The sequence below is a fragment of the Jaculus jaculus genome, chromosome 6, assembly GCF_020740685.1.
Source record: "Jaculus jaculus isolate mJacJac1 chromosome 6, mJacJac1.mat.Y.cur, whole genome shotgun sequence".
Lineage (NCBI taxonomy): Eukaryota > Metazoa > Chordata > Mammalia > Rodentia > Dipodidae > Jaculus > Jaculus jaculus.
This window is the reverse complement of record NC_059107.1, coordinates 66,437,736-66,464,044: the sequence shown is the minus strand read 5'-3', so window position 1 is coordinate 66,464,044 and position 26,309 is coordinate 66,437,736. Positions and strand designations below refer to the sequence as shown.

The following is a 26,309-nucleotide window of genomic DNA, read 5'->3' as shown; positions in this document are numbered from 1 at the left end:
GTCAGATAGAATGCAAGGAATTATTTCAATTTTCCTGAATTTGTGAAGATTTTCTTTGTGTCCTAACATATAGTCTATTTTAGAGAATGTTCCATGTTCTGCTGAAAAGAATGAATATTCTGCAGCCTTTGGATGAAATGTCCTGTATATATCTGTTAAGTCCATTCCTTCTATGACCTCATTTAGTCCAGATGCCTCTCTGTTTATTCTTTCCCGGTATGACCTGTCAATTGATGAGAGTGGGGTGTTAAAGTCACCCACCACCACTGTGTTTGGTGTTATCTGTGACCTTAGTTCTAATAGTGTTTGTTTGACGAATTTGGGAGCCCCCATGTTAGGTGCATATATGTTTAGGATTGTAATGTCCTCCTGTTGAAGTGTGCCCTTAATCAATATAAAGTGACCTTCCTTATCTTTCTTGACTAACGTCGGACTAATGTCTACCCTGTCTGCTATTAGGATAGCAACCCCTGCTTGTTTTCTAGGCCCATTTGCTTGAAATACTGGTGGGGGAGGGGAGGGAGCTGCAGCTGCTCTGGTTCTCTCGCTGCTCCAAGCGTTCTTCTACCTCGCGGTCTGCTCCTCCTTTGCTCGCTGCCGCTCTCCCCTCACGTTTCCCGAGTTGCAGAGAGCACGGTGTGAGGGGAAGCTCCTGCACCTGGCTTTTCCTGCGGCTGGAGCCGAGTCTGGCGGCTTTGTGGTGTGCTGCGGCCGCGGTGGTTGGCCGAGCTGCCGGAGCTGCTTTTCCCGCCTGTGCAGGCTCTGGATGCTCTGGAACTCTTCTACTTCTCTGCTGCCACTTCAATTTCCTATACACCTCACTTTTTAGTAAAAGTGTGTATTTTGCTGAATTTTTTTGGTCTTTTTCCCCCCAGGCTGCTTTGGCGTGGTTCCTATGCCACCATCTTTACCGGAAGTCCAACTTTTGTCTTTTGATGGGCCAGTTATGACCATTAATATTTAAGGTTATTAATGTGAGGTTCAAATTAATCCCTGCCATGATGAGGTGTTTTATAGGGTTTGATGCTTTCTTATGTTTTGTACTATGTTGAGCCTGGCCTATTTTTCGTTATTATGATCTTCTTGTTGCCTCTTGAGATTGGTTATTTGACTGTTTTGTATGGATTATTCCCTCAAGTATTCTCTGTAGGTTTGCCTTTGTGTTCATATAATCATAAGAGTTGAGTTTTTTTTATGGAAAGTTTTCCTTTCACAATCTATTATGAAGGATACTTTTGCTGGGTAGAGTAGCTTGGGTTGGAAGCCATTGTTTTTTAGACTTTGAAGTGTTCCATTCCAGGCACTTCTGGCTTTCAGGGTTTCCATTGAGAAATGTGACATAATTCTGATGGGACTGCCTTTGTTTGTTGTGAGCTGTTTCTTACTTGCTGCTTTTAACACTCTCTTTGTTTTCATTGTTAACAGTTTTAACTATGATGTACCTTGGAGAGTTTCTTCTTTTGTCCTATGTGTTTGGTGTTCTGTGGGCTTCATGTATCTGGATGGGCCTCTCTTTTGCGAGATTCAGAAAATTTTCTTCAGTAATTTGGTTTAATATGTTCTCTATGCCTCTAGCGTGGATTTCCTTAACTTCTGCTATACCCGTGATCCCAATGTTAGGTTGTTTTAGGAGATCCCACAGTTCCCTGGTATTCTGTTCACTTGATTTTTTTGAACTTATCAAAGTTTTTGGCCTCCTGATCACTTTCTTCTGTCTTGTCTCCCAGGTCAGAGGTTCTGTCTTCCACATGAGTAGCTCTTTTGTTGAAGGGTTCTAGAGAGGTTTTTATAGTTTCTATTTGATTTTTGCTTTTTTTGTGCGTTGTTTTGCATTGTGTCTGGCTCTTTTTTTGAGGTAAGATTTCAGTTCAAGTTCTGACTTTCTTGGTACTTCCTGGAATTCATTCTTCATTAAGTCTAGTCTTCATTAAATTTAATCAATTGGTTGTTGAGATCTTCCCTTTCTTGACTAACCTTCAATTCATTAATATCCCTTGATAGTTCTAACATTTTCTTCAATCAAGTTAAGCCTACTGTCAAAAGTTGAATACTCTAAGAGATAATTCTGTTCAGTTTCATTGATGCAATTGTTGGTTCTTTGATGGTTTCCTTCCAGTACAGTGATTCTTTTGACCAGGGCCTCATTGGTTGTTGTGTTTTTATTTTGGGATTGAGTTTCTGTTGATTTCTCTATGGTTTCATTGGAGGCTTCCATTGTAGGATTAGGCATCCTTGGTGGAGATCTCTCAGTTTTCTGATTTTCATTGGCTTTTTTGCATTGTGGTCTATCCATTTTAGGGAGACTGTTTATTTTATTGAGCAGGAAGCAAGTTCTTGTCCTTTGGTCCGTGCACCCTCTGACTTAGGTGAACAGAGTTGTTGGTACCCTGTGGCCAGTCAGGAAAAGGCCTGATTTTACAGTCCACACAGGGTCCAGGCCTCCCTAAGCAAGGCACAATGAGATGTACTGGGACCGGGGAACTTGGAGGAAGTGGGAAACAGGGATTTGGCCTACTCACTCTACACCACACCTGCTTGCACACTCTCTGGCACAGGGAACCCCGACCAAGGAACTGAGAGGAGCTAAGAAACAGGGACATGGCCTACTCTGTACACTCCGTGCCTGCCTACACCTTACAATCCAGGGATCCCAGATCAGGGAACTAGTAGGAACCAGGAACAGAGATCCGGCCTACTCACTCCACACCACACCCACCTGCACACCCTCCATTGCAGGAAACCCAGCCCAGGGAACTGGGAGAAGCTGGGAAGCAGGGATCTGGCCTACTCAACCATGTCCACCCACACACCCTTCAGTGCAGGGAACCTGGACAGGGGAACTGGGAAGCAGGGATATGGCCTGCTCACTCCATACCACGCCCACTCACATACCATCTGGCAAGGAACCCAAACCATGGAACTGGGAGGAGCTGAAAGGCAGGGATCTGGCCTCAAGCCTTCATTTTTGACTTGGAAAATGGAGGGAAGGTGGTCTCAGGGAAGATCTTCTACTTGCTGGGCCCTGCTGGAGCCATAAAGAGCAGAATGACTGGAAAGGGATTTTTCTACTCATACTGGCCTTGCAAAATAAAAAATAAATAAAATAAATAAATAAATTAATTAATTAATAAACTTGAAGAAGACATCAAGGTCCAGCTGAGCAGCTCCTGAACAACTTCAGGCACAGGCCTGCTTCTCTTATATGCCAGCACCAGGGACCACTTGAGACTTTAGGACACCAAGAGATCAGAGCCATCCCTCCCCCATACAGCATCCAGCACAGCTGATCTGAAGAGCAGACCCATGTAACCAGCTGATGTCCAGAGCATATGTGTCTGGAGTTTATTAGCAGTGGCAGAGGGCCCTGGTATGTCCATTTGTCCTTCTCTCTCTCCTCTTTTTCTCTCAAATAAATAACAAAAAAAACCCAAAAAACAAAAAACAAAAACTGGGAGTGGAATGGCCTGAGGTCAGGGGAAGAGATTGAGTAAAGGATGGGTAGAGGATGGTTAATCAAAATTTAAGAGGGTAGGAATAAACCATATGGAAACCTACTTTTTGGGACAAAGGTGCACCCAGAAGCCATAGATTATTGCTAGAAAAAAGTTCAGTACCAGGGATGGAATATCTTCCAATGAGTTGTTGGCCAGAGAGGTCCCTGATTCCCCCAAAACATTACAGGCCATTGCTAAGGCTCTTGTTTTGCCACTAGAAATTGATCCTACTGCTAAGGACACCACATATTTGGGCTTTCAGGTCACTGAGAAATCAAGCTGGAGCTGGGCTGAAAACCTTCTCCCTAGACAAGCTTACAGAAAGCTTGAAAAATTTATGCTGCATGCAGCCCTATGGGCGAGAGAAATCATCACTAAAGATAAACAACAGTGGATATTGCAAGCCTTAATTTTGGCCAGCCAGGCCAAATGAGCCAATGGGTTCGATAGTGGCATGGCTGATATGAGGGAAACCAGCAGCTCACTAATTGGACTGGAGGACTGCTCTAGAGGAGGAAATAAATGCCTGGTACTGGTAACCTATGACACAGGAGATTATGAGCCCTAGGCTTGTAATGCCCACTGGTATCTGGTTAAATGCATATATTATGCTCACCAAATGGCCCAATAAGCACTTCTCTTAATGTTGATACTCATATACTAATGCTACTCCCAATTTTGGGTTAGAGAAGCTTCCCTTTTCAGATGGCAGTGACCTCTAGGATGACTCAAAAGGCACCATAATCCTGAGTAGAAGTGACAAAAGAGTGTTCAGCAGTGAAATATCTATATCATGCCCTCTAAGGTTTAGGGTCCATGTGGAAGAGGTGGCAGAAGGAATATAAGAACTAAAGAATATAACTTCTTACAACTCAGTCTTCCAGACACAAAATGGTCTGGATACCCATAACTGTGCAATGCCTGGTACACTTACACAGGATCCTCATAATTGAAGGAAAAGATGATGATATCAAAATAAAATAGAGAATAATTGAGAGGGGAGAGGATCTGATGGCAAGTGGATTTGTGAAAAGGAAGGTGGGAGAGGGGAGGGAATTATGGTTTATGGTCTATAATTACAGAAGTTGTCAATAAAAAAAGTTAATAAAAAAGAAATTTGAGGCCTGGGGAGATGGCTCAGTGGTTAAAGGTGCTTTCTTGCAAAGCCTGACAGCCTGGATTTGACTTCCTCAGTGTCCATAAAAGCTAGATACACAAAGTGGTATGTACTTCTGGAGTTCATTTGCAGCTACAGGAGGCCCTGGCACACCCATATTAACTTTCTCTATCTCTCTTTTTATTTCTATCTCATGTATAAAAATAAAAATATTTTATAAAAATAAAAATATTAGAGGGCTGGAAAGATGGCTCAGGGATTAAAGATATTTGCTTGTAATACCTGATAACCTGGGTTCAATTCCGCAGTCTCCACATAAGCCAGATGCACAAAGTGGCACATGCATCTGGAATTTGTTTGCAGTGGCAAGAGGTCCTGGAATGCTCATTTCCTCCCTCTTTGAAAATAAATAAAATATTTTTATTAGTTATGGACATATTCGGTATGTAAGCAGCACTTGTTGGTACCATCCTTACCCTCATACCTGCCTCCCTCCAAAGGGAGCCTCCTTGTTGGGGATGCCAGTTATTCCCATAGGGATTGTGGGTCGTGCCTTGTGGGGGTGCAGTCAGTTATGATGAAGAGGCAGTATCTCTGTGCATAATGTCCCAACTTGTGGCTCTACCAATCTTTCTGCCCCCTCATCCGTGAAATTCCCTGAGCCATGTTGGGTTCGTTTTAGGTCTACTTCAGTGATAGGCTCATAGGAGCCTCTGGATCTCTGGTTTGGTAGGAGTTGAGTGTTCTCAGTGTCTATCTCCTTCACTCTTGTGCTGATATCAGGTTCACAGAGAAAGCAGAATTCTCACTCATTACCTCAATTCCTCTATGGTTTCAGCTGGGGCCCTAGCAAAATGTGATGGGCTGCTTCTATCCTCAGGTTCTGCTTCCATCTGAAAAAGAGACCCAGATTTTCCAACAGAGAGTGAGGTCAGAACAGGTTAAATAGGATAACTATTGTTAGTTTAAAGAGAATTTAATGGGTATAGGCCCTCTTGTAGCCCAAGATTGGTGGGAGCTTGATAATGGAGAGTGGGCTTATGTTTGGATATGGTTCTGACTTGTTTCCCAGCTCTTGCTATGGGTCCCATACCACTGAGGGGATCAGTTAGCCAAATAAAGAGCAGTTGGTCCCCCACCATGGCTGTGTGCCACTATTGCACTTGTGTAAGCATCATGTCAGGTTGTTTGCTTCTGAGTAGTTTAGACCTTAAGTTGCTCAGACAGATGTTGGCCACTTTCCCCTAGTAGCTAATGTATCACCTTCTAGCACTAGACAGGCTAATTGTCTGGGGACTGGCTCTCTTCCAGATTCTGGCCAGGTCTCTCCATGTTCCATACTGACAGCATATGGTGTCTTCAGCAGTAGGGACTTACCATTAACATCTGGTGGGTAATCAAGTACTCTAGCAGAAGCCTGTCTTCTTTTGGGAAATCTTGTAGGTCTCTGATCAACAGCTCATTGTGGGTGTTATCCTCATCCTGGTACTGAGAGTTACAGGCCAGCACAAAAGGAAAAGAAAGAAGAAAGAGAAAGAAAACATTTATTAAAAAAAAAAGAAAGAAAAATAAATAAACAGGAGAAATTAAGGTTAGGTTTCATCTCACCCTTTCCAGGGCCCTTCGATTCACTTGTTCCTTCTAAGGTCCTGATGAGGGTTCAACCTTTTGGTCAAGATGTCTTCCAGGACATAGGACTTTATGGTACCAGTTCCATTTGGGTTCAGTTTTGTGCCCCCCCAACCCTTACCCTCCCTCCTCTCTTTTAAGCCCTACCTTCCCTATTGTTCCATCCTCAAGACTCCTATTAGGTATGTCAGCATCATGGGCTGATCCAGGTTAGGAGCCGTAGATGAGTGAGAACATGCAGCAATTGTCTTTCTGGGATTGGGCGAATTCACTGAGTATGATCTGTTCCAAGTTGGACCATTATCCTACAAATGTGTCATTTTTTCTGACTGCTGAGTAGAAGTCCACATCTTGGTTATCCATTCATTCAATGATGGACATCTGGGTTGATTCCAGCTCTTAGATATTATGAATTAAGCAGCTATAAACATGGTTGAGCAAATATCTCTGAACTGAGATATAGAACTTTTAGGGTAAGTGCCCAGTAAGGGAATAACTGGGTCTGTTGGTAACTCTATAGCCAACCTTTTTAGGAGTCTCCATATTGCTTTTCATAGTGGTTGTACCAGCTTATGTTCCCACCAACAGTGAATAAGTGTTCCTATTTCTCCACATCCTTGCCAACATTTGTTTTCATTTGACTTTTTTAATGTTTGCTATCTTTACTAGGTTAATGTGGAATCTCATAGCTGTTTTAATTTTCATTTCCCTAATGGTTAGGGATGTTGAACATTTTCTTAAGTGTGTGTTAGCCATTTGTACTTCTTCCTCTGAGAACTCCCTGTACAGTTCTTTGCCCCATTTTCTAAGTGCATTGTTTGATTTTTTTTATTTTTTAGGTTTTTGAGTTCTTTGTAGATTCTAGAAATTAGGCCTCTGTCAGTTGTATAGCCTGCAAAATTTTCCTCCCATTGAATAGGTAGTCTGTTGGCTCTGCTTATGGAATGTTTGTCTGTGAAAAAATGTTTTAGCTTCATGAGATCCCAATGGTTGCGTGATTAAGTTCCTGAGCTACTGTATCATGGAAAGTTCCTCCTATTTTTTCTTCCAGTAGTAGCAGAGTTTCCAGTCTTATATTGAGGTCTTTGATTTGTTGATTTTTGTGCATAGCAAGATGTTTGAGTCTAGTTTCATTTTTCTGCATATGGTTATCCAGTTTGCCCAGTACCATTTGATGAAGATGCTGTCTTTTCTCCAGTCCACATTATTAGGGCCTTTGTCAAAGATCAAGTACCTGTAGTTACTTGACCTAAATTCTGGATCCTTAATTCTGTTCCATTGGTCTATATTCCTGTTTTTTTCTGACAGTACCATGCTGTTTTTGTTACTATGGCTTTGTATTATAGCTTTAGATCAGGTATAGTGATGCCTCCAGTATTGTTTCTTTTGCTGAGAGTGTGCTTTGTGCTTGGATATCCAAGGCCTGCTGCCATTCCATATGAATTTTGAGATAATTTTTCCTACTATTTTTCCTAATTTTTTTCTGAAGAATAATGCTGGTATTTTTATTAGTATTGCATTTAAATCTATATATTGCTTTTGGTAGGATTGCCATTTTCACAATGTTAATTCTGACTACCCAGGAGCATGGGAGGTCTTTCCATCTTCTCAAGTCCTCCTCAATTTCCTTCTTGAGCGTTTTTATGTTTTCATCATGTAAGTCTTTCACATCCTTGGTTAGTGTTATTCCAAGGTATTTTTGTTATTGTTGTTGCTATCGAAAATGGAGCAATGTTGCTAAGTTCTTTCTCTGTATCTTTGTCCTTTGCATATAGAAAGGCTACTGGTTTTTGTGCATTGATTTTGGATCCTGCTACTTTGCTGAAGGAATTAATCATCTTTAAGAGTTTTGAGAGAGAGAGAATGGGTGCTCCAGGGCCTCTAGCCACTGCAAATGAACTCCAGACGCATGGCCACCATGTGCATCTGGCTTACATGTGTCCTGGGGAATCAAACTTGGGTCCTCAGGCTTCACAGCCAAGCATCTTAAATGCTAAGCCATCTCCCTTCACTGGCATTTGTAGGGGAGAAGGAAAGTCTCACCTTCTGAGAGTAATTAGATCTTATAGTAGCTTTCATGTGGTAAACCAAGTTGACGTTTCCTCAGAGTGGCATTGTTTCTAGACCATGGACATCCACTGTGATGTCATAGCCAGCTTTATGCCTTTACAAAACTGTGTTGTTTGTGTGTTTTATGTACTTGTGTTTGTATGCTGTGCACTCTGTGAGCATGTGTGTAGAATCCAGAGGAAGACAGTGAGTCTCCTTTTCTGTCTTATTTCCTTGGAACACATTCACTCATTTAACCTGTAGCTACCTTTTTGTTTTTATTAGACTGGCTGACCAGTGAGCACCAGCAATCCTTCTATTCTGCCCTCCTCCATCAGCACTAGAGTCACAGGGATGCATAGTCATACCTGTCTTTTTTGTGTCTTTTTAAAAGAATTATTTATTTGGGAAAGTGACACAGAGGGAGATGGAGAAAGAGAGAATGGGTACTCCAGGGCCTCCAGCTACTGCAAATGAATTCCAGATGCATGTGTTACCTTGTGCCTCTGGCTTATGTGGGTACTGGGGAATCAAACCTGGGTCCTTAGGCTTCTTAGGTTAGTGCCTTAGCTGCTAAGCCATCTCTTCCATACTTTTTGTGTCATTTTTTTGTGAGTGCTAGGGACCAAATTCGAGTCCTCAAGCTTGTACAGAAAGCACTCTTAACCACTGAGCCATCTCCTCAGCACCAAGCTATGGGTCTTGTACCAACCCAAACATGTTCTGCTCTGTAGCATTGGAAACCAAAGACTCCCTAAGCTAATCACAATTCAGGCTCCTTGAGAAGCTGATTACTCACATCTACAGGATGAAGCAGGTCCCTGAGCTAATCCTTCTTGGTTCAGCAGTTTCTTGGCTCCGCCCTCCTCCTACAGATACTGTCTTCTTGGTAACAGAGTTCTTAGAAGTACTTTCTTTAATCCTAGCATAATTTTTCCCTTGGGGATGGTTCTGAGGGTCATGGTCAATGCTCAGACTCCATACCATTAAGGTCTAACTAAGTGCTTTTTATGTTTTGTTTTGTTCTTTTTAAGACAGGGTCTCATGTAGCCCAAACTGACATTCAGCTTCTCATCCTCCAGCCTCCACCTCCCAAGTGTGGGACTTCAGATGTGTATTACCATGCCTGGCTTGCTTGCTTGTTTGTTCATTTGTTTGTTTCTTTTAGGCAGGGTTTGAATCTATAGCCCACACTCACCTTGGACTTGGTGTGTAGCTGAGAATAACCTTGAATTCGTGATTCTCCTGCCTCCACTTCCCAAGTGCTGGGCTGATAGGCATATGCTCCCACACCCAGCTTGCTGTCCTTTCAACACCTCACTTCTGGCACCATGTGAGACAGAGCAGTATGATTCCTTTCTTTTACCATCATGAAGTTCATTCAACACTCCTATAATAAAAAAGTTTAACAAGAGAAAATCTTAATAAATTCATTTAATCAGAGTTTTCTATGGCACTGGAATCCTGAAGACCCCAGGTCAGGTGTGGTGGCTCATACCTTTAAATCCAGCAGTTGGGAGGCTAAGATGGGATTACTCTGAGTTCAAGGCTGGCCTGGTGGCCTATAGAGTGAGCTCAGGTCAGCCTGAATTAGAGTAAGATTGTGCCTTAAAAAAATAAAAACAACAACAACAAACAAAACACCCAAGGAAAATTCCGATTTGATGCTTAGCTTTGATGAGGAATGGATATCTGTGTGGAAATATAATCTGGCAGAAGAGTCTGATCTAATGGTAATAAACTGAGGTAGAGAATCCAGGATGGGCCACATGTGGTGATGCACTCCTTTGTTTAAAAAAATTTATTATTTATTTATTTATTTATTTATTTGACAGAGAAAGAGGGAAAGAGAGAGAATGGGCATGGCAGGGCCTCCAGCCACTGCAAACAAACTCCAGATGCATGTGCCTCCTTGTGCATCTGGCTAATGTGGGTCCTGGGGAATCAAATTTGGGCCTTTTGGCTTTGCAGGCAAATGCCTTAACTGCTAAGCCATTCCTCCATCCCAGTGATACACTCCTTTAATCCCAGCACTCTGGAAGCAGAAATAGAAGATCACCATGAGTTCAAGGCCAGCCTGCAACTACAGTGAGTGCCTGGGCTAGAGTGAAACCCTACCTTTGAAAAGAGAGAGATTGAGAGAGAGAGAGAATCCAGTATGACCCCTGTATTCAGATTCTTCTTTTTTTTTTTTTTTTAATTTTTATTTATTTATTTGGGAGCGACAGACACAGAGAGAAAGACAGATAGAGGGAGAGAGAGAGAATGGGCGCGCCAGGGCTTCCAGCCTCTGCAAACGAACTCCAGACGCGTGCGCTCCCTTGTGCATCTGGCTAACGTGGGACCTGGGGAACCGAGCCTCGAACCAGGGTCCTTAGGCTTCACAGGCAAGCGCTTAACCGCTAAGCCATCTCTCCAGCCCCAGAATCTTCTTGAACCTGTATTGCAGACCTTTCTCCTGGGTTTAGGGCAAGAGCCATCAGGAATGGGTTATCAAGCAAAGCAGGTCCAAGAATTTGTTTAGGGCTAGCTCTTACACAATAATTCAGGGAAAGAGCATACTACTCCTGGGTCCTGTAGCTTGATATAGGGGAAGAAATGTTGTTTCAGTGACCCATATTGGAGAAGAGGAATTTTGGTTTCTACTACTGACTTTAGGAAAAGTCAAAAGTGGAGAGACTGAAAGGCAGGAGAAGATTAGAGACACATGGGCTCTTGAGACTGCTTTAGAGGCCTTCTACTAAAGTAGACTTAAAACATACCCATCAGGAAACTTTGCAGTAGAGGGGCCATAAAGATTATAAGGACCACAGACTGGGAGGGATATCTGTAGCATTGCCCCCTCCCCTGCTTTCACAACTCCTGACCCACAACCCCATGGTGAATACCAGCATCCCCACTGAGGAGGGCCCTCAGTGGAATAGGGTCAGGGAGGAGGGAAATGGTGGTACCAACACATGATGTGTTCATACAAAGTTCAAAGTTCCTACTTAATAAAAAAGAAGAAGAAGAAAAGAATGCTGAAGCCAGGCAGCAATCTAGATCAAGCATAATTCAGAGTGCCCACTCTGCAACCTGGACTGGTTTACTTAGAACCAGAATGTAGAAGTGAGGTACAAGACACAACTGGACTGGCTACTGCTCTAGTCTGTCTTACTGAAGATGGTTTGGAAGGCAGCTGTATTCACCACTATACTACCAGAGCGCCATTTGAAGATGATTTGAACAGATGGTTGGCCGAGAGTCAGCTGCTTATTAGGAGAGTAGTTTACAGTCTGTTTTCACATTCAGTTCACTACGTTCGAAGAAACCTTAAGCCAAACTTAAAATGTATGGGGAGGCAGATTTGTGACCAATACTGAAGTTTGAATTTCATGCAGTTTTTACATCATGGTTTATTATTTCTCTTCCTCCTCCTTTTGTACGTGTGTGTGTGTGTGTGTGTGTGTGCACATGCATGTGGAAGATGAGATCAGTGTTGGGTGTCTCCCTCTGCTGTTTTCCACCTTATTTGTTGAGCCAAGATCTCTCATTAAGCCCAGAATTCAACTGGGCATGGTGGCACACACCTTTAATCCCAGCACTCGGGAGGTAGAGGTAGGAGGATCACTGTGAGTTCAAGGCCACCCTGAGACTGCAGAGTGAATTCCAGGTCAGCCTGGGCTAGAGTGAGACCCTACCTAGAAAAAAAAAAACCAAAAAAACAAAAAAACCCAGAAGTCACTGACTCACCTCATCTAACCAGTTTGCCTTGGGGATCTGCCTGCCCCTACCTCTTGAGTTCTGGGATTACCACATATACTGCATATACCGCAATGCCCAGCACTTACCATGGATTCTGGGGATCCTAACTCAAGTCCTCACACTTTAGTAGCAAGTACTTTACCAACTGAACAGGTTGTCCTAGCCCTCCTCCTCCTCCTTTTGCTTCTACTTCCTTCTTCTTTGGTTCTCCGTCTTTTGGAAACTATTTGAAAATGTGAAAAGCATTCTTAGATTTTAGGCTGCAGAGGCAGAATTAGCATTTTAGAGTTAGAATTCAAGTTCCTGTGTTTTGCTCATCCCTGCTGTATGTAATTTTCCAGTTATATTTCCATTTTGCTAGTATCTGTGTATTCATGTGTTTATTTTTCCTCTCTTTCCTTGTTGGCTTATTGAAAACAGACTCCTGTCTAACCCACTGTGCTATCTCTATCAACTGAAAGTGTCTATAGTATATAAGTGCTTTATGAATGGTGGTTGAATGAATGGATTTTACAATCCATGAATCCACACATCTAATAAAGCTTTGCTTCAGGGAATTTCATGGATCTTCTATTCTCTCATCTCCCTGGCTCTTCCTGTAGCCATCTCTGTAGCCTTCCTGAACCTTGCCCCTCATTCCATATAGTCTCTCACTCCAATTTCCCTATGGTATAGTGCCTTGCTACAACATTTCTTTTATTCTGACATGTCTCTATAGTTAATATGAAGCTCACCACTCTTTTCTCATCATCTACAATATAGGCCCACCTCTAACCAGACAGTTCCCCATTTTTCTGGCTTTATCAGACCTTTAAAACAAGCCTAGACAGTGCTCCCAATTTACATGACTTTTGCTCTAAGAAGGGGCTGACCCTTGTGTAATGTGGGATTGGTCTTCAGTGAATGGTAGGAAACCAGGCAGGTCAGAATTGGGCTGGAGAATGCTGGAGGCTGAGAGGAGAGGATGACTCAGTCTGCTCTGGGGCTAATAATGTGAGCTAAGAGGGACTTCATTAGCATTAAGAAGTGCTTTATGGCCAGGTTGCTTAGGCCAGTGTTTTCAAATTTCTGGGAAGATAGTGATTTGGGAAATCTTGTTAAAATAAGGATATGGGAGCTAGGGAGATGGCTGTGTAAGTATGAGAACCTGAGTTTGAGTCTTAACACCCATGTAAAAAGCTAGACAGAGGCTAAGGAAATGGTTCAGCAGGTATTAGTGCTTGTTTATAAGCATGAGGGCCTGAGAGGGCCAGATTCGGCAAGACCCATGTAAATATACCAAACACACACACACACACACAGAGCACATGTACACAAACAAAATTTTAAAATAAATAAAAATTATAAAAGCCAGTCATGGGTTGGGCATGGTGACACACCCCTTTAATCTCAACACTTGGGAGAAAGAGGCAGGAGAATAACTGAGTTTGAGGTCAACCTGTGACTACAGAGCAAGTTCTAGATTGCCTGGGCTAGAGTGTGACCCTGCCTTGAAAAAGGCCAAAAAATAAAAGCTTGTCATGGCCACATATGCTTGTAATACTAGTGCCTACTGGGGCAGAGACAGGAGGACCACTGGGGCTTGTTGGTCAACTAATGCTAACTGAAAACTGGGAACTCCAGATTCAGTGACAGACTGTCTTGCAGTAACTAAGGCAGAAGGACAAGAAAAGAGGACACCAAATGTCTTCCTCTGGCCACCACATGCATATGTATGGGGGTACACGTCTGTACATATGCAAGAAAGAAAGCAGGAGGAAAGGAAGGAAGGAGAAAGAAGAAAAAAAATGAAGATTTAGTAGTGATAGGGAATAAGAACAAGGTAGCTTTTTTATAGGAAGTCAGCTAGAGACAGAGGCCCAAGGAGAACATGTATGCCACCTTGCCTGCCCTGACAAAACTAGAACCTGTGTCTGACCCAGTCTCATCCAAGATGGCTGCAAGCAATAATTCCTCAACAGCACTTCCTCCTTGGGCTTAGCACACCTGTGGGCTGGCCCTTGCTGCATCAGCCTCTTGAGCTAACCACCCAATCAGGTCTCTCCCTTATACACCTGAGTCTGATGATGAGGCTCATCCTAATTGGATGCTTGAGCTATATAAATGGGGCTGGCAATGTGTGTAAGTCTCTTCTTGCTTCTTTGCCCCTTGGCCCTTGCTCCCTTAGACCCTGTGGTAGTCACTTGGCTCTTTCCTTATGTGATGAGATAGTCTCTGTGGGTCTCCTCTTCCCCTTCCCAACCTGACTGGAAAGGGGGAAAGGGAGAAAGAGGTTTTGTTTGTTTGTTTTAATCCAGGCACTTTCCTTATTTGGTGTGATTTCCTGTTTTATTTTCACTCTCTCCTCCCTCCCTCCCTCCCTCCCTCTCTCTCTCTCTCTCTCTCTCTCTCTCTCTCTCTCTCTCTCTCTCTCTCTCTTTGTGTGTGTGTGTGTGTGTGTGTGTGTGTGCATGTTCTCAAAGCTTTCCCTATGTGAGGGAGATTTCTTTTCCACCTCCCCTCCCTCTTCCAGCATGGGAGAAAATTTATTTTGGCTTGAAGCTTCCCTTCTAACCTTCCCTCTGGATCCTAATTCTCCCTAAAATCACCCTCATAATTCACAGCTTACCCTTCTCTGAGTCTGTATTTAAAATATATGTATACACACACACACACACACACACACACACACACACATATATATATATACATAAAATACATATACAATAATATATATATATGTATTTTTTTTTATTGACAACTTCTATACCTACGGACTGAGTTTGTATTTTTAATTTTTGATAACTTGAACAAGGACCAAAAGTTGGAGTCCACTGGCCTTGTGTCTCTTGCAACTTTATAGACATGTAATCCCTTCATGGACTTCAAAACTCTCAAATCAGTAGGTCTGGAGTAGAAGCCTGAGATGCTGCTCATTAGTTTTGTTTTATGAGACAGTCTGTTATTTGAAATACGTACCTCAGGTTGGCCTCAAACTCATAATCTTTCTGCTTTAGCCTCCTGAGTGCTAGGATTAAAGGTATGCAATACCACACCCAGTTCTGATCCTTTCTTTATTTTTTATTTTTATTTTAGAGAGACAGGGACAGACAGAGATAGACTTGGTGTGCCAAGGCCTCAGCCACCATAGTCAAACTCCAGACACTTGAGCTACCTAGTGGACATGTGCAACCTTGCACTTGTCTTACCTTTGTGTGTGGGATCTGGGCTTACAATCTCCTAGGATACTGGAACTCTTGGTTCCAGGATGACTCTTTGAGTGTTGAAGGCCTTGTCCATATGACTTAGAAATAGATTGGAATGCAGTTGGCATACCCCTGATGGGAGAACCTCACAAAAGTGCTCTCCCAAAATGAAATTTTTGCATTTTTAACAAATGGAAAAACTGTGTCAGGATTCAAGCTTTCTTGAAGAAACTGGCAATGAACACTGAGGACGAAGTTAAATATATAAAGTAGCACAAGAGAAGACAGAACATCCTAAGTCCTGAAACAGTGTAAGGAAAACAGCCCGTGTGAAGTGAAGATTATGCTGTTGTATAGGCTGTTAGTCTGTCAACTTGTGCACAAATGTGCACACATACACACACATAGCATAGACTGAGGTACTCTGCCTTCCTGATGCAGGTGGATCATCTCTGCTCTTCAAGGGGACCCCTCATCTAATCCACCACACCGTATAGTTCAATCTGTGTCTGGTTTGAGCATCTTACCCCAACAAAACAATAGGAATTGTTGCTGTGGTGTGTCTTCAGACAGAAGAACAAGTCGAAAAGTTATTTTCTTAGCATAATAAATCTGACTGTTCAAACAGTTTCATTTTAATGATTAGCCCAGTCCTATTCTTTGGTAACCCATAGCTGACCTTTGAGGAAGTTGTCATTTGCTCTGCACTTATCTTCATGCAGACCACCACAATAACCTGATGTATGATGGTAATGCCACTCTCCTCATTATAGTCTTTCCCACTCTGCTTTTTTCACAGAGAAGCTTTTGCTGCACTGACTGAACTCTGAACTTGACATAGAACCATGGCTATGGTAAGTGACAAAGTGCCTCACCCCACCTGGCGCCAGTCACAGGCAGGTACAGGATGTGTACTTACACAGGGTGGCTTAACAAAGTACTGTTTGCTTAACAAAGGGAAGGAGAGAAAGAAAGACATGAAAAGGCAGTTCAATGGGTGTGAGTAACTTAAACCTGAAAATTAATTCACAGAAAGAGCCCTTTAACATCCTGAGAACATAGAAATGAGGTGTGGTTTTCTCTCTGTGGACACAATACTGTTAATTTTATAGCAGTAAGAAAGATAAAAAGGAAAGGCATATTCTACTACCAGGAGGGACCTTTTCTCATACTTGGAACAGTGGTATCATTTCAGGCTCATTGGGAGGTATGTGTCTTAGCACCATTCACCATCTGCCTCCTGCCTTCTGTGTGGTGGGACTTGGTGATTTGATCTTTGAAATAGGCATGGGATGAAATTCCTCTGGGAGTATGTTAAGTTCAGTGCACAGGTTAAAGCTGATTTTCTGAACTGTAAACACTGTGCCCAAGGCCAGCCATCTGTTCTTCCACCCAAAGGAAATTTCTGAAAAATAGGTGATACCATCCCCAGTCTTCTGGGAATAATAGTAGAATCTTACACCTGGAGAAGAATTACCACTCCAGCCTGGTCTAGATGCCTTCCTTTAGGGTGCTACATATGGAAGCCATCCTAAACACATAAGACTGTCAACTCTTTTTTTTTTTGCATCAAATATTCTAGAATTCTCTTCATGATCCCTGATAAAGGCTTACTTGTATTTACCCCCAAATTTATTATGATTTAATTTAATATCCATTTCTTGTTGCTTGATTCCCTCTAGACATGGAGAACATTTAATCAGTAATGTTTGTGGTATCCTTTCTGGAGACTGAGGCAAAAGAGTTCCACATTAGTCCTGAGAACCAAATTTAAAGGAATATTATTTCCTAGCAAGCTCTCAGCTTTGGTGTTCTAAAGAATTACCTCAGTTGCTATCACCTTTCCTCTCAGAACCTGTTTTTCCACCATAGCTATTATTTTACTGGACAGATACAGGTTTTCAAAAGAGAAGAAAATCGCATGATGTACTTTCAATATTGAAATTTTCAGGTAATCTACACCATTTTAGATTAGACAGTATTCATATGTGACATTGTATAATTGCAGGAGTCATAGCATAAATAACAGCTTGTATTCTGCTTCCTCCCACTTAGTACAGGAAAAGCTTAGGATAAAATGATCCATGAAGTAGAATATAAAAGTCATGCATTCACTCTACTCAACTTACTCTTATCTCTTTACTAAGAGATGTTTAAATTACATTTTCTGGTGGTAAAATTTATAGTTATCTACTCTAGTAGCATCATGTTAGAGTCATTTACTATAAATTAGAGGCATTTTATTTTTCTTCTTAATTTTGAGTTTTCTAAATTCTTTACTTATGTTTTTACTTGTTCATTTGATTTTGGTTTTAATTTTTATTTATTTATTTGAGAGCGACAGACACAGAGAGAAAGACAGATAGAGGGAGAGAGAGAGAATGGGCGCGCCAGGGCTTCCAGCCTCTGCAAACGAACTCCAGACGCGAGTGCCCCCTTGTGCATCTGGCTAACGTGGGACCTGGGAACCGAGCCTCGAACCGGGGTCCTTAGGCTTCACAGGCAAGCGCTTAACCGCTAAGCCATCTCTCCAGCCCTGGTTTTAATTTTTAGATAAGGTCTCACTGTGTCATCTAAGCTGGCCTCCAACCACAATCCTCATGGGTCAGCTTTCAATGCTGGGATTACAGGAATGTACTAGCATACTTGGCATGACCATATATTTTATTTTACTTAATTTGCAGGGAGGGAGAGAAAGAAGGTGAGACAGAGAGAGCTTGTAGAGTTTGACAGGTGAGAGAACTCATGAACCCATTCCTTCATCAAGATATGATGTTCCATCATCCCAGAAAGTAGAAGTAATTTCATGGTCTTTTCAGGAAGGGCCTCACTCTGTTCTCCATGTCTTCACTGCCTGAAGAAACACAGCTGCTCTTCATCTGATTATTACTCCATAGATTAGTTTTGCCTGTTCTAGCACATTCTGTCAGTGGAGTCAGAGAAGGTAGATCCTTGTGTCTGAGTGCTCTGAGCACTGCAGGTTTTGCAGCTCTTTCATGCTGCTGTGCGATAGGAGTCCCTTGCTCCAGTCCTCTCCCTTGCTCATTAATATTCCCATGTCTTGTATTCTGAGCTTTCTGATGCTTATCAACTTGTATGTTAATATAGTAGTAACTCCACATACTTCTAGCCATTTCCTTGTCATTCTTTCTCTTCATGCTCTGAGTTTCTTTTTCTACCACAGCCAGCCTTTCTTGGACATATGAATAGATGAACAAATAATGGTGCCCTGTGCCCTAGAATTTAACCAATGCTGATACTTATAAGACTAACAAAATATTCTTAACCTTTTTCCTGGAAAAAAGGAATTGTTTATAATGTTAATGAGTAAACCACATCACCTTTGCAGTCCCTCTAATAGTGTTCTTGAAAGCACAGTTTGCTTTATGCTTGAACAGTGTTTGACTACCATCCAAAGCATGTCTGTGCCAGAATTCCAAAGAACCCTGGTCAACATTTGATTCACCAAGTTGGGTATACAGGTAAATCCACATGTTCAAAGTGGTGCATGCTTCTGCAGTTTATTTGCAGTGGCAAGAGTTCCTGGCACACCTATTTTCTCTTCCCCTGTACTTTCGAATAAGTATTTTTTTAAAAGAAGAAAGTTGGGCTGGAGAGATGGCTTAGCAGTTAAGGAGCTTGCCTATAAGCCTAAGGACCGATGTTTGACTCTCCAGGTCCCACATAAGCCAGACACACAAAGTGATGCAAGCACAAAAGGTTGCACATGTGCACAAGGGTGCACATGTGTCTGGAGTTCAGTTGTAGTGGCTAGAGGCCCTGGCATGTAAATTCTCTTTCTCTTATTCTTGCATTAAAAAAAGAAAGAAAAAGAAAAAAGAAGAGCTGGGCATGGTGGCACACACCTTTAATCCCAGCACTCGGGAGTCAGAGGTAGGAGGATCACCTTGAGTTCAAAGCCAAGACTACATAGTGAATTCCAGGTCAGCCTGGACTAGAGCAAGACCCTACCTCAAAAACAAAACAAAACAAACAAACAAAAAAAAAAAAAGAGAGAGAGAGAGAGAGAAAGGAAGAAAGAAGGCTAGGTATAGAAATTATGAGGTCCCATTCACAGCACCATGAATACAAGAGTGTGTACACACACACACACACACACACACACACACACACACACACACACGAGTGGGATCAAAGACTTAAGTTAGGACACATTCAAATTTTTACAGTAAATTACCAATTCACTTGTTACTGATAGAAGAAAAAAAGTGAGCATGTTATCGGTTCCAAAGGCTACTGAAGACAAAGCGACACAAATCAGGTGACTCACAGCTCTGGAACTCTGGAAGCCAAACCTCCAAAATCAAGGTGTCACTGTGACCACACTATCTGAGACTTATGAGGAGTCTTACTTGCCCCTTCCTAGTTTAGGGGGCTTTGCAGCAGTCTTAGGGCTCCTTGGTTGCTGCCTAAGTCCAACTCTAACTTTGTCATCATTTTCCCTGTATCTGTCGTCCTCTAAGGACACCCATCCTATGGGTTTCAGGCCCAGCCTACACTCTCACTTCATTATAACTAATTATGTTTACAATAGCCTTGTTTCCCAATGCAGTCTCATTCTGTGATACTGGGAGCCAGGACTGCAGCACTGTGGGGAATGCACCTGAACTGGTAACAGTACCTCAGGCACTAGATGTCACAGGTCTCTGCTGTACTTGGTCAGATACACGGAGGTGATGACTAAGTACTCACATTGACATCAGCAGAGGAGCTCATGACCTGTGGCATGTAGGGACTTGGATGGGACACAGTGGGACAGTGGGAAGAAAAAGTTCAGGTCAAGGTTTCACATATAGACCTCAAGTCTGGTTTTTGAGAAATGCCATAAGGGCATAAAAATTCTAACCCTGCATTCTTAAATTTTGCTCTTGGATCCAATGAAATCATGAGAAATCTTCAGCTCTGTTCAACATCAGTTTTGCCACCTTACACAAATGCTCTACTTTCTGCTTTGGTACTGCCCCACTGGCTTGCATTGAGGAGTATTATAAGAAAGAGATCAAAGACGGCTGGAGGGATGGCTTAGCAGTTAAGGCGTTTGCCTGCAAAGCCAAAGGACCCAGGTTCGATTCCCCAGGACCCATATTAGCCAGATGCACAAGGGGGTATACATGTCCGGTATTTGTTTGCAGTGGCTGGAGGCCCTGGTGCATCCATTCTCTCTCTCTCTCTTTCCCTTTCTCTATCAAATAAATAAGAAAGAGATCAAAGAATCTATTATATTTCTGATGGCATTTAGATGATTTGATGATGATGGCTGTTATCTAGTCTGTTTTTATTTTAGTATTTATTTTTTCCTAAGTTCTATGTTAAGTACTTTCTTGTCTCATTATTGCAACAAGGCTGTGAGTTGATTCAATTATTCCAAATACCCAGGTGAGAAAAAAGAAATTTTCTAGCATATAGCTGGAAAGGATTGAAGACAAGACTCAGGTCTGGTCTACCTCACTCCCATATCTGTGCTTCTCCCAAGAGGCTTTTTACCATAGTAGGTACACTGACCACTGCCTCTGTCCTCCACCTCTGGGTTTCCCTTCCTCTTCAGATAGCTCCCTCTCAGTCAGTCATGCTTGTTGGGCTCTCAGTCTTTACTAGACATGCTCTGTCTTCGAGACTCAGGCTGGTCCTAAGACCACTGTCCTCATTCTTCATTCCTCCCTTGGTTATTTCATCCAATACCATCTAAATATTGTGCCTTCTAGATATATGACTTTGGATCTGACCTCTAGATTTGTCTTGGTTAGCCATCTGTCCTGTGGACACCTCCACATAAGTTCTTTGTGGATGTTTAACATAGGTGTTTAATGGACTTGACATATTTTTAAATATTTTTTACTTATTTTATCTGAGAGAGATACGCATACTGAGAGGTGGTGCAGACAGTGAATATGGGCATACCAGGGCCTCCTGCTACTACAGATGAACTCCAGATGCATGTGCCAGCCACATTGTGCATCTGGCTTTACTTGGGTGCTGACTAATCAAACCTAGGGTGTCAGGTTTTGCAAGCAAGCACCTTTAACCACTTAACAATCTCTCCAGACCCCATATTTTTGAAGGTCTCACTCTTGCTTAAGCTGGCCTGGAACTCACTCTATATCCCAGGCTGGCTTCAAACTCATGATCCTTCTATTTCAGCCTCCAAAATGCTGGGACTATAGGTATGAGACAACATGCCTTGCCTTGAACTTTCCATTTTTAAAATAAAATTTCTAAATCCCCACCACCACCCTAAATCTTGTTGTCCTCCCTCCTCCACCCTGTGTTCTTCTGGATAAATATTACCACTCTCCACTATGCTGCTCAGAGAAAATGATGTAGAGTTACATTTGATGTTTTTCACTCCCCCATTCCTCATGTCAGTCAATCAGCAAGTTTTGTCACCCTTGTTAGAAAATACCTGTAGTACCTGATTGTTTCCATTTTAGTGTATTCACCTAGTTCACCTTCACTCCTCACTAGCAGTCTTGGCCCAGGCTCTCAACTGGTCTCTATCTCCCCTACAGCAACCTGGGAAATCCTCTTCTTCTTCCTCCTCTTCTTCTTCCCCCTCCTCCTCTTCCCTTTCCTCTTCTTTTTGAGACAAGGTCTCTTATAGTCCATGCTGACCTTGAAATTGCTATGTAGTTGAGCAGTGACCTTAAATTTCTGATCCTCTGATCTCCTTATCTCCAATACCACATACTTGGCATATTGACACATGCCTATAATCTCAGCACTGGGGAGGTAAGATGGAGGCAGAAACATCAGAAAATCAAAGTAATCCTTCACTATATAGCAATTCTGTAGTTACACTCTTGGGGAAAAAATCCAATCAAAAGCAGCTGATGGAAGACATTTTACAGACTTGAGGAAAAGCTGCATTATGGCAGGGAAATCATGGTACAGACAACTGAGCATCATATGTCTCAGAGGAGGTAGTCTATAAGTAGTCTAGTCTACTGGGCGTGGAGCTGGACTTTATTACCCCAAAGCCCACCCTCAGCAACACACCTCCTCCCACGTCCCAAACTGCCAGCAGCTGGAGACCAACTATGCAAAACATATGAGGCAATAGAAAGATATTTCATATGCAAAACCACAGTGAGTGAGTTCAAGGCCAGCAGAGACTAGAGACTGTCTCAAAAGAAGAAAGCAAACAAGCAAGAAAGAAAATGGAAAGGTGAAGGTAGGGAGGAAAGAAGGAAATAAAGCTAATGAAAGGAAAGAAATAAAGCTATAAAAAAAATAACCATCTGCACAACTAAAAGACCCAGGTTCAATTCTCCGGGACCCATGTAAAGCCAGATGGACAGGGTAGAACATGCATCTGGAGTTAGTTTGCAGTGGGTAGCTCCTAGTGTGCACATTCTCTCTCTCTCTCTGTCCTGCTCTCTCAAATAAATAACTAAATAAAATATTAAAAAATAAATTAAGGCTGGAGAGATGGCTTAGTAGTTAAGGTACTTGCCTGCAAAGCCTAAGAACACGTTTGAATCTACAGGTCCCACTTAGCCAGACGCACAATGACACAAACGTGCAGTGTTGCACATGTGCACAAGGGGGCACACGTGTCTGGAGTTCATTCACAATAGCTGAAAGGCCCTGGCATACCCATTATCAATCTCTCTCTGCCTCTTTCTCTCTCAAAAACAAAATAATAAAATAATAACAATTAATTAATTAACTTAAAAAAATTAGTCATCTTGGGCTGGAGAGATACCTTAGCAGTTAAGGCATTTGCCTGCAAAGCCAAAGGATCCTGGTTCAATTCTCTAGGACCCACATAAGCCAGATGCACAAGGGGGCACACACATCTGGAGTTCTTTTGCAGTGGCTAGAGGCCCTGGCACACCCATTCTCTCTCTCCTTCTCTACCTCTTTCTCTCTCTCAAATACATAAATAAATAAATAAAATATATTTTAAAAAATTAGTCATCTTTATCAGAGAAAATAGTCTTCCCTGATGAACCTCAGCCAGCCCTGCTAACTCCATGTTCCTCTTATAGTCTACCTAAAACTGCTCTTTCATGTAGTGTTTTAAGTCTTGAGGCGGGACAATTGTGATACTTTTATCCTTTCATGAGGTATTTCATATTCTAAAGAGGGATAATTATGACATTCTTCCTTTCAGTTAAATTAGTGTGTGATTCTAGGGAAATGGCTCAGTGTATAAGAGCACTTGCTGCCCAAGCATAAGGAGCTGAGTTCTATCTGCCCCACATGGATAAGAAGCTAGCCATAGCCATGTACAGCTGTCACCCAAGCACTGAATGTGGCAGAGGCGAGGATCGCTGGGGCAGGACTCTCCCATCAGCCAGTCTGACCACAAACAGTAAGCTCAGTGAGACACTCCCATCTCGAGAAAATATTGCAGAAGAATGATAGAAGAAGATGCCTGACATTTTCCTTTGTCCTCCACATATGTGCTTATGGGCATATGCATCTGCACACACATACACATATGTGGACACACTAACAAAATAACAAAATAAGAAACATTTAAAAATAAAAAATTGGGGCTGGAGAGATGGCTTAGTGATTAAGGCGTTTACTTGCAAAGCCAAAGGACCCATGTTTGATTCTCCAGGACCCACGTTAGCCAGATGCACAAGGGGGCACATGTGTCTGGAGTTTGTTTGTGGTGGCTAGAGGCCCTGGCGTGCCCATTCTCTCTCTGCCTCTTTCTCTCTCTCTTTCTCAAATAAATAAATAAAAATAAAGTTTTTTAAAAGTAATAAATAATAAAATTAATGTGTTATCAGGGACACAGCAAGTAGGGGGAGAAGGAGGTTGGTAATGAGAGAAGGTCCATTCTTAGTGAACTCCAATGCTGATATTATCTAACTAATTATTTATATTTTACACTTATCACTAATTATTAACTCATAATCAATTTTATTTCTTCTTTATCTCTACTTACTTCTGCTCCAACCTATGTTAGTTTGAAGTAGACTTTTATACCTTATCATTTCATTCCCCAGTTTTTATTTGAGGGACTTGTTTTGTTTTGTTTTGTTTGAGGGAGGGTCTCAAAACTGACAGGGTAAAGCTCCTAAAAAAGAAAATACAGCTGGGCATGGTGGCACATAGCTAGGCACACCCTTAATCCCAGCATCAGGAGGCTGAGGTAGGAGGATTGCCATAAATACAAGGCCAGCCTGAGCTACAGAGTAAGTTCCAAGTCAGCCTTGGGTAGAGTAAGACCCTGCTGAAAAAAAAAAAAAAGAAAAGAGGGCTGGAGAGATGGCTTAGTGGTTAAGTGCTTGCCTGTGAAGCCTAAGGACCCTATTTCGAGGCTCAATACCTCAGGACCCACGTAAGACAGATGCACAAGATGGCGCATGTGTCTGGAGTTTGTTTGCAGTAGCTGGAGGCCCTGACATGCCCATTCTCTATCTATCTGCCTCTTTGTCTGTTGCTCTCAAATAAATAAACAAAAAAAGAAAAGAAAATTACTAATAAAAAGTTTAACAAAAAGAAAATACAATGATAATCAGGAACAAGACAAGGGTTCCACTATCCCCACTTTTATTTAATATAGTACTAGAAGTCTTAGCTATAGCAGTAAGGCAAAAGACACTTATAAAATAAATACAAATTGGAAAGGAAGACATCAAATTATCATTATTTGCAGATGATATATGATTCTATACATAAAGAACCCTAAAGACTACCAGCAAGCTGCCAGAGCTGATAAACACTTTTAGCAAAGTAGCAGGATACAAAATAAACACACAGAAATGAGTAGTTTTTCTATACTAACAACAAGCATGCCAAGGATGAAATCAGGGAATCACTCCCATTCATGATTGCCTCAAAAAACAAAAAAATGAAGTACCTTAGAACAAACCTAACCAAGAAAGTGAAGGATCACTACAATGAAAACTTTAAAACACTCAAGAGAGAAATTGCAGAAGATACTAGGAAATGGAAATATATCCCATATTCTTGTATTGGAAGTTTCAATATTGTGAAAATGTCAATCGTACCAGAAGCAATCTACACATTTAATGCAACCCCCATCAAAATTCAAATGACTTTTTTTTACTGAAATAGAAAACAATCCTAGGCTGGGTGTGGTGGTGCACACCTTTAACCCAGCACTTGGGAGGCAGAGGTAGGAGGATCAGTGTGAACTTGAGGCCACCTTGAGACTACATAGTTAAATCCAGGTCAGCCTGAGCCAGAGTGAGACCCTTCCTCAAAAAAAAAAAAAAAAAAAAAAAAAAAAAAAAAAAAAAAACAGAAGAGGGAGAAGAAGACAAGAACAATCCTAAAATTCATTTGAAAGCACACAAAAACCTCATATAACCAAAAATTTGAGCAACAAAAATAAGGCTAGTGAAATCACCATACCTGATTTTAAGCCATAGTAACAAAAACAGCATGGTACTGGCACAAAGACAGATATGTAGATCAATGGAACAGAACAGAGACCCAGATGTAAACCCAGGCGACTATAGCCATCTAATTTTCAAAAAAAAGCCAAAAATATTCACTGGAGAAAAGACAGCCTCTTCAATAAATGTTGTTGGGAAAACTGGATATCTATATGTAAAAGGATGAAAATAGATCCTTATCTCTTCATGCACAAGAATCAAGTCCAAATGTATTAAAAACTTTAATATCAGACCTGAAACTCTGAAACTCCTAGAGGGAAAACACTCCAACATATTTGCATCCACAGTGGCTTTCTGAATATAACCCCAGTTGCACAGGAAATAAAACCACTAACCAACCACTGAGACCTCATGAAATTAAACAGCTTTTGTACAGCAAAGGACACTGTGAATAGAGCAGAGGCAACCTACAGAATGGGAGAAAATCTTTGCCATTTATACATCTGACAGAGCATTATATCTAGGATGTACAAAGAACCCAGAAAATTAAATACTAATAAATCAAACAACCCAGTTAAAAAATTGGGCTGGAGAGGTGGCTTAGCAGTTAAGTGCTTGCCTGTGAAGCCTAAGGACCCCAGTTCGAGGCTTGGTTCCCCAGGTCCCACATTAGCCAGATGCAAAAGGGCGCACGCGTCTGAAGTTCGTTTGCAGAGGCTAGAAGCCCTGGCACACCCATTCTCTCTCT

General features: G+C 41.9%; 1 protein-coding gene across 1 annotated transcript in view; it reads left to right on the top strand.

Annotated features, from left to right (window-relative positions):
* The window catches only part of Anxa4 (annexin A4), a 145,123-nt gene that overhangs the window by 20,333 nt on the left and 98,481 nt on the right, over window positions 1-26,309 (top strand). The window contains exon 2 of the mRNA XM_045153117.1: window positions 16,018-16,072. Coding sequence (XP_045009052.1) covers window positions 16,064-16,072 — 9 coding nt within the window. The 5' untranslated portion in view covers window positions 16,018-16,063. The remainder of the gene's footprint in view (window positions 1-16,017; window positions 16,073-26,309) is intronic.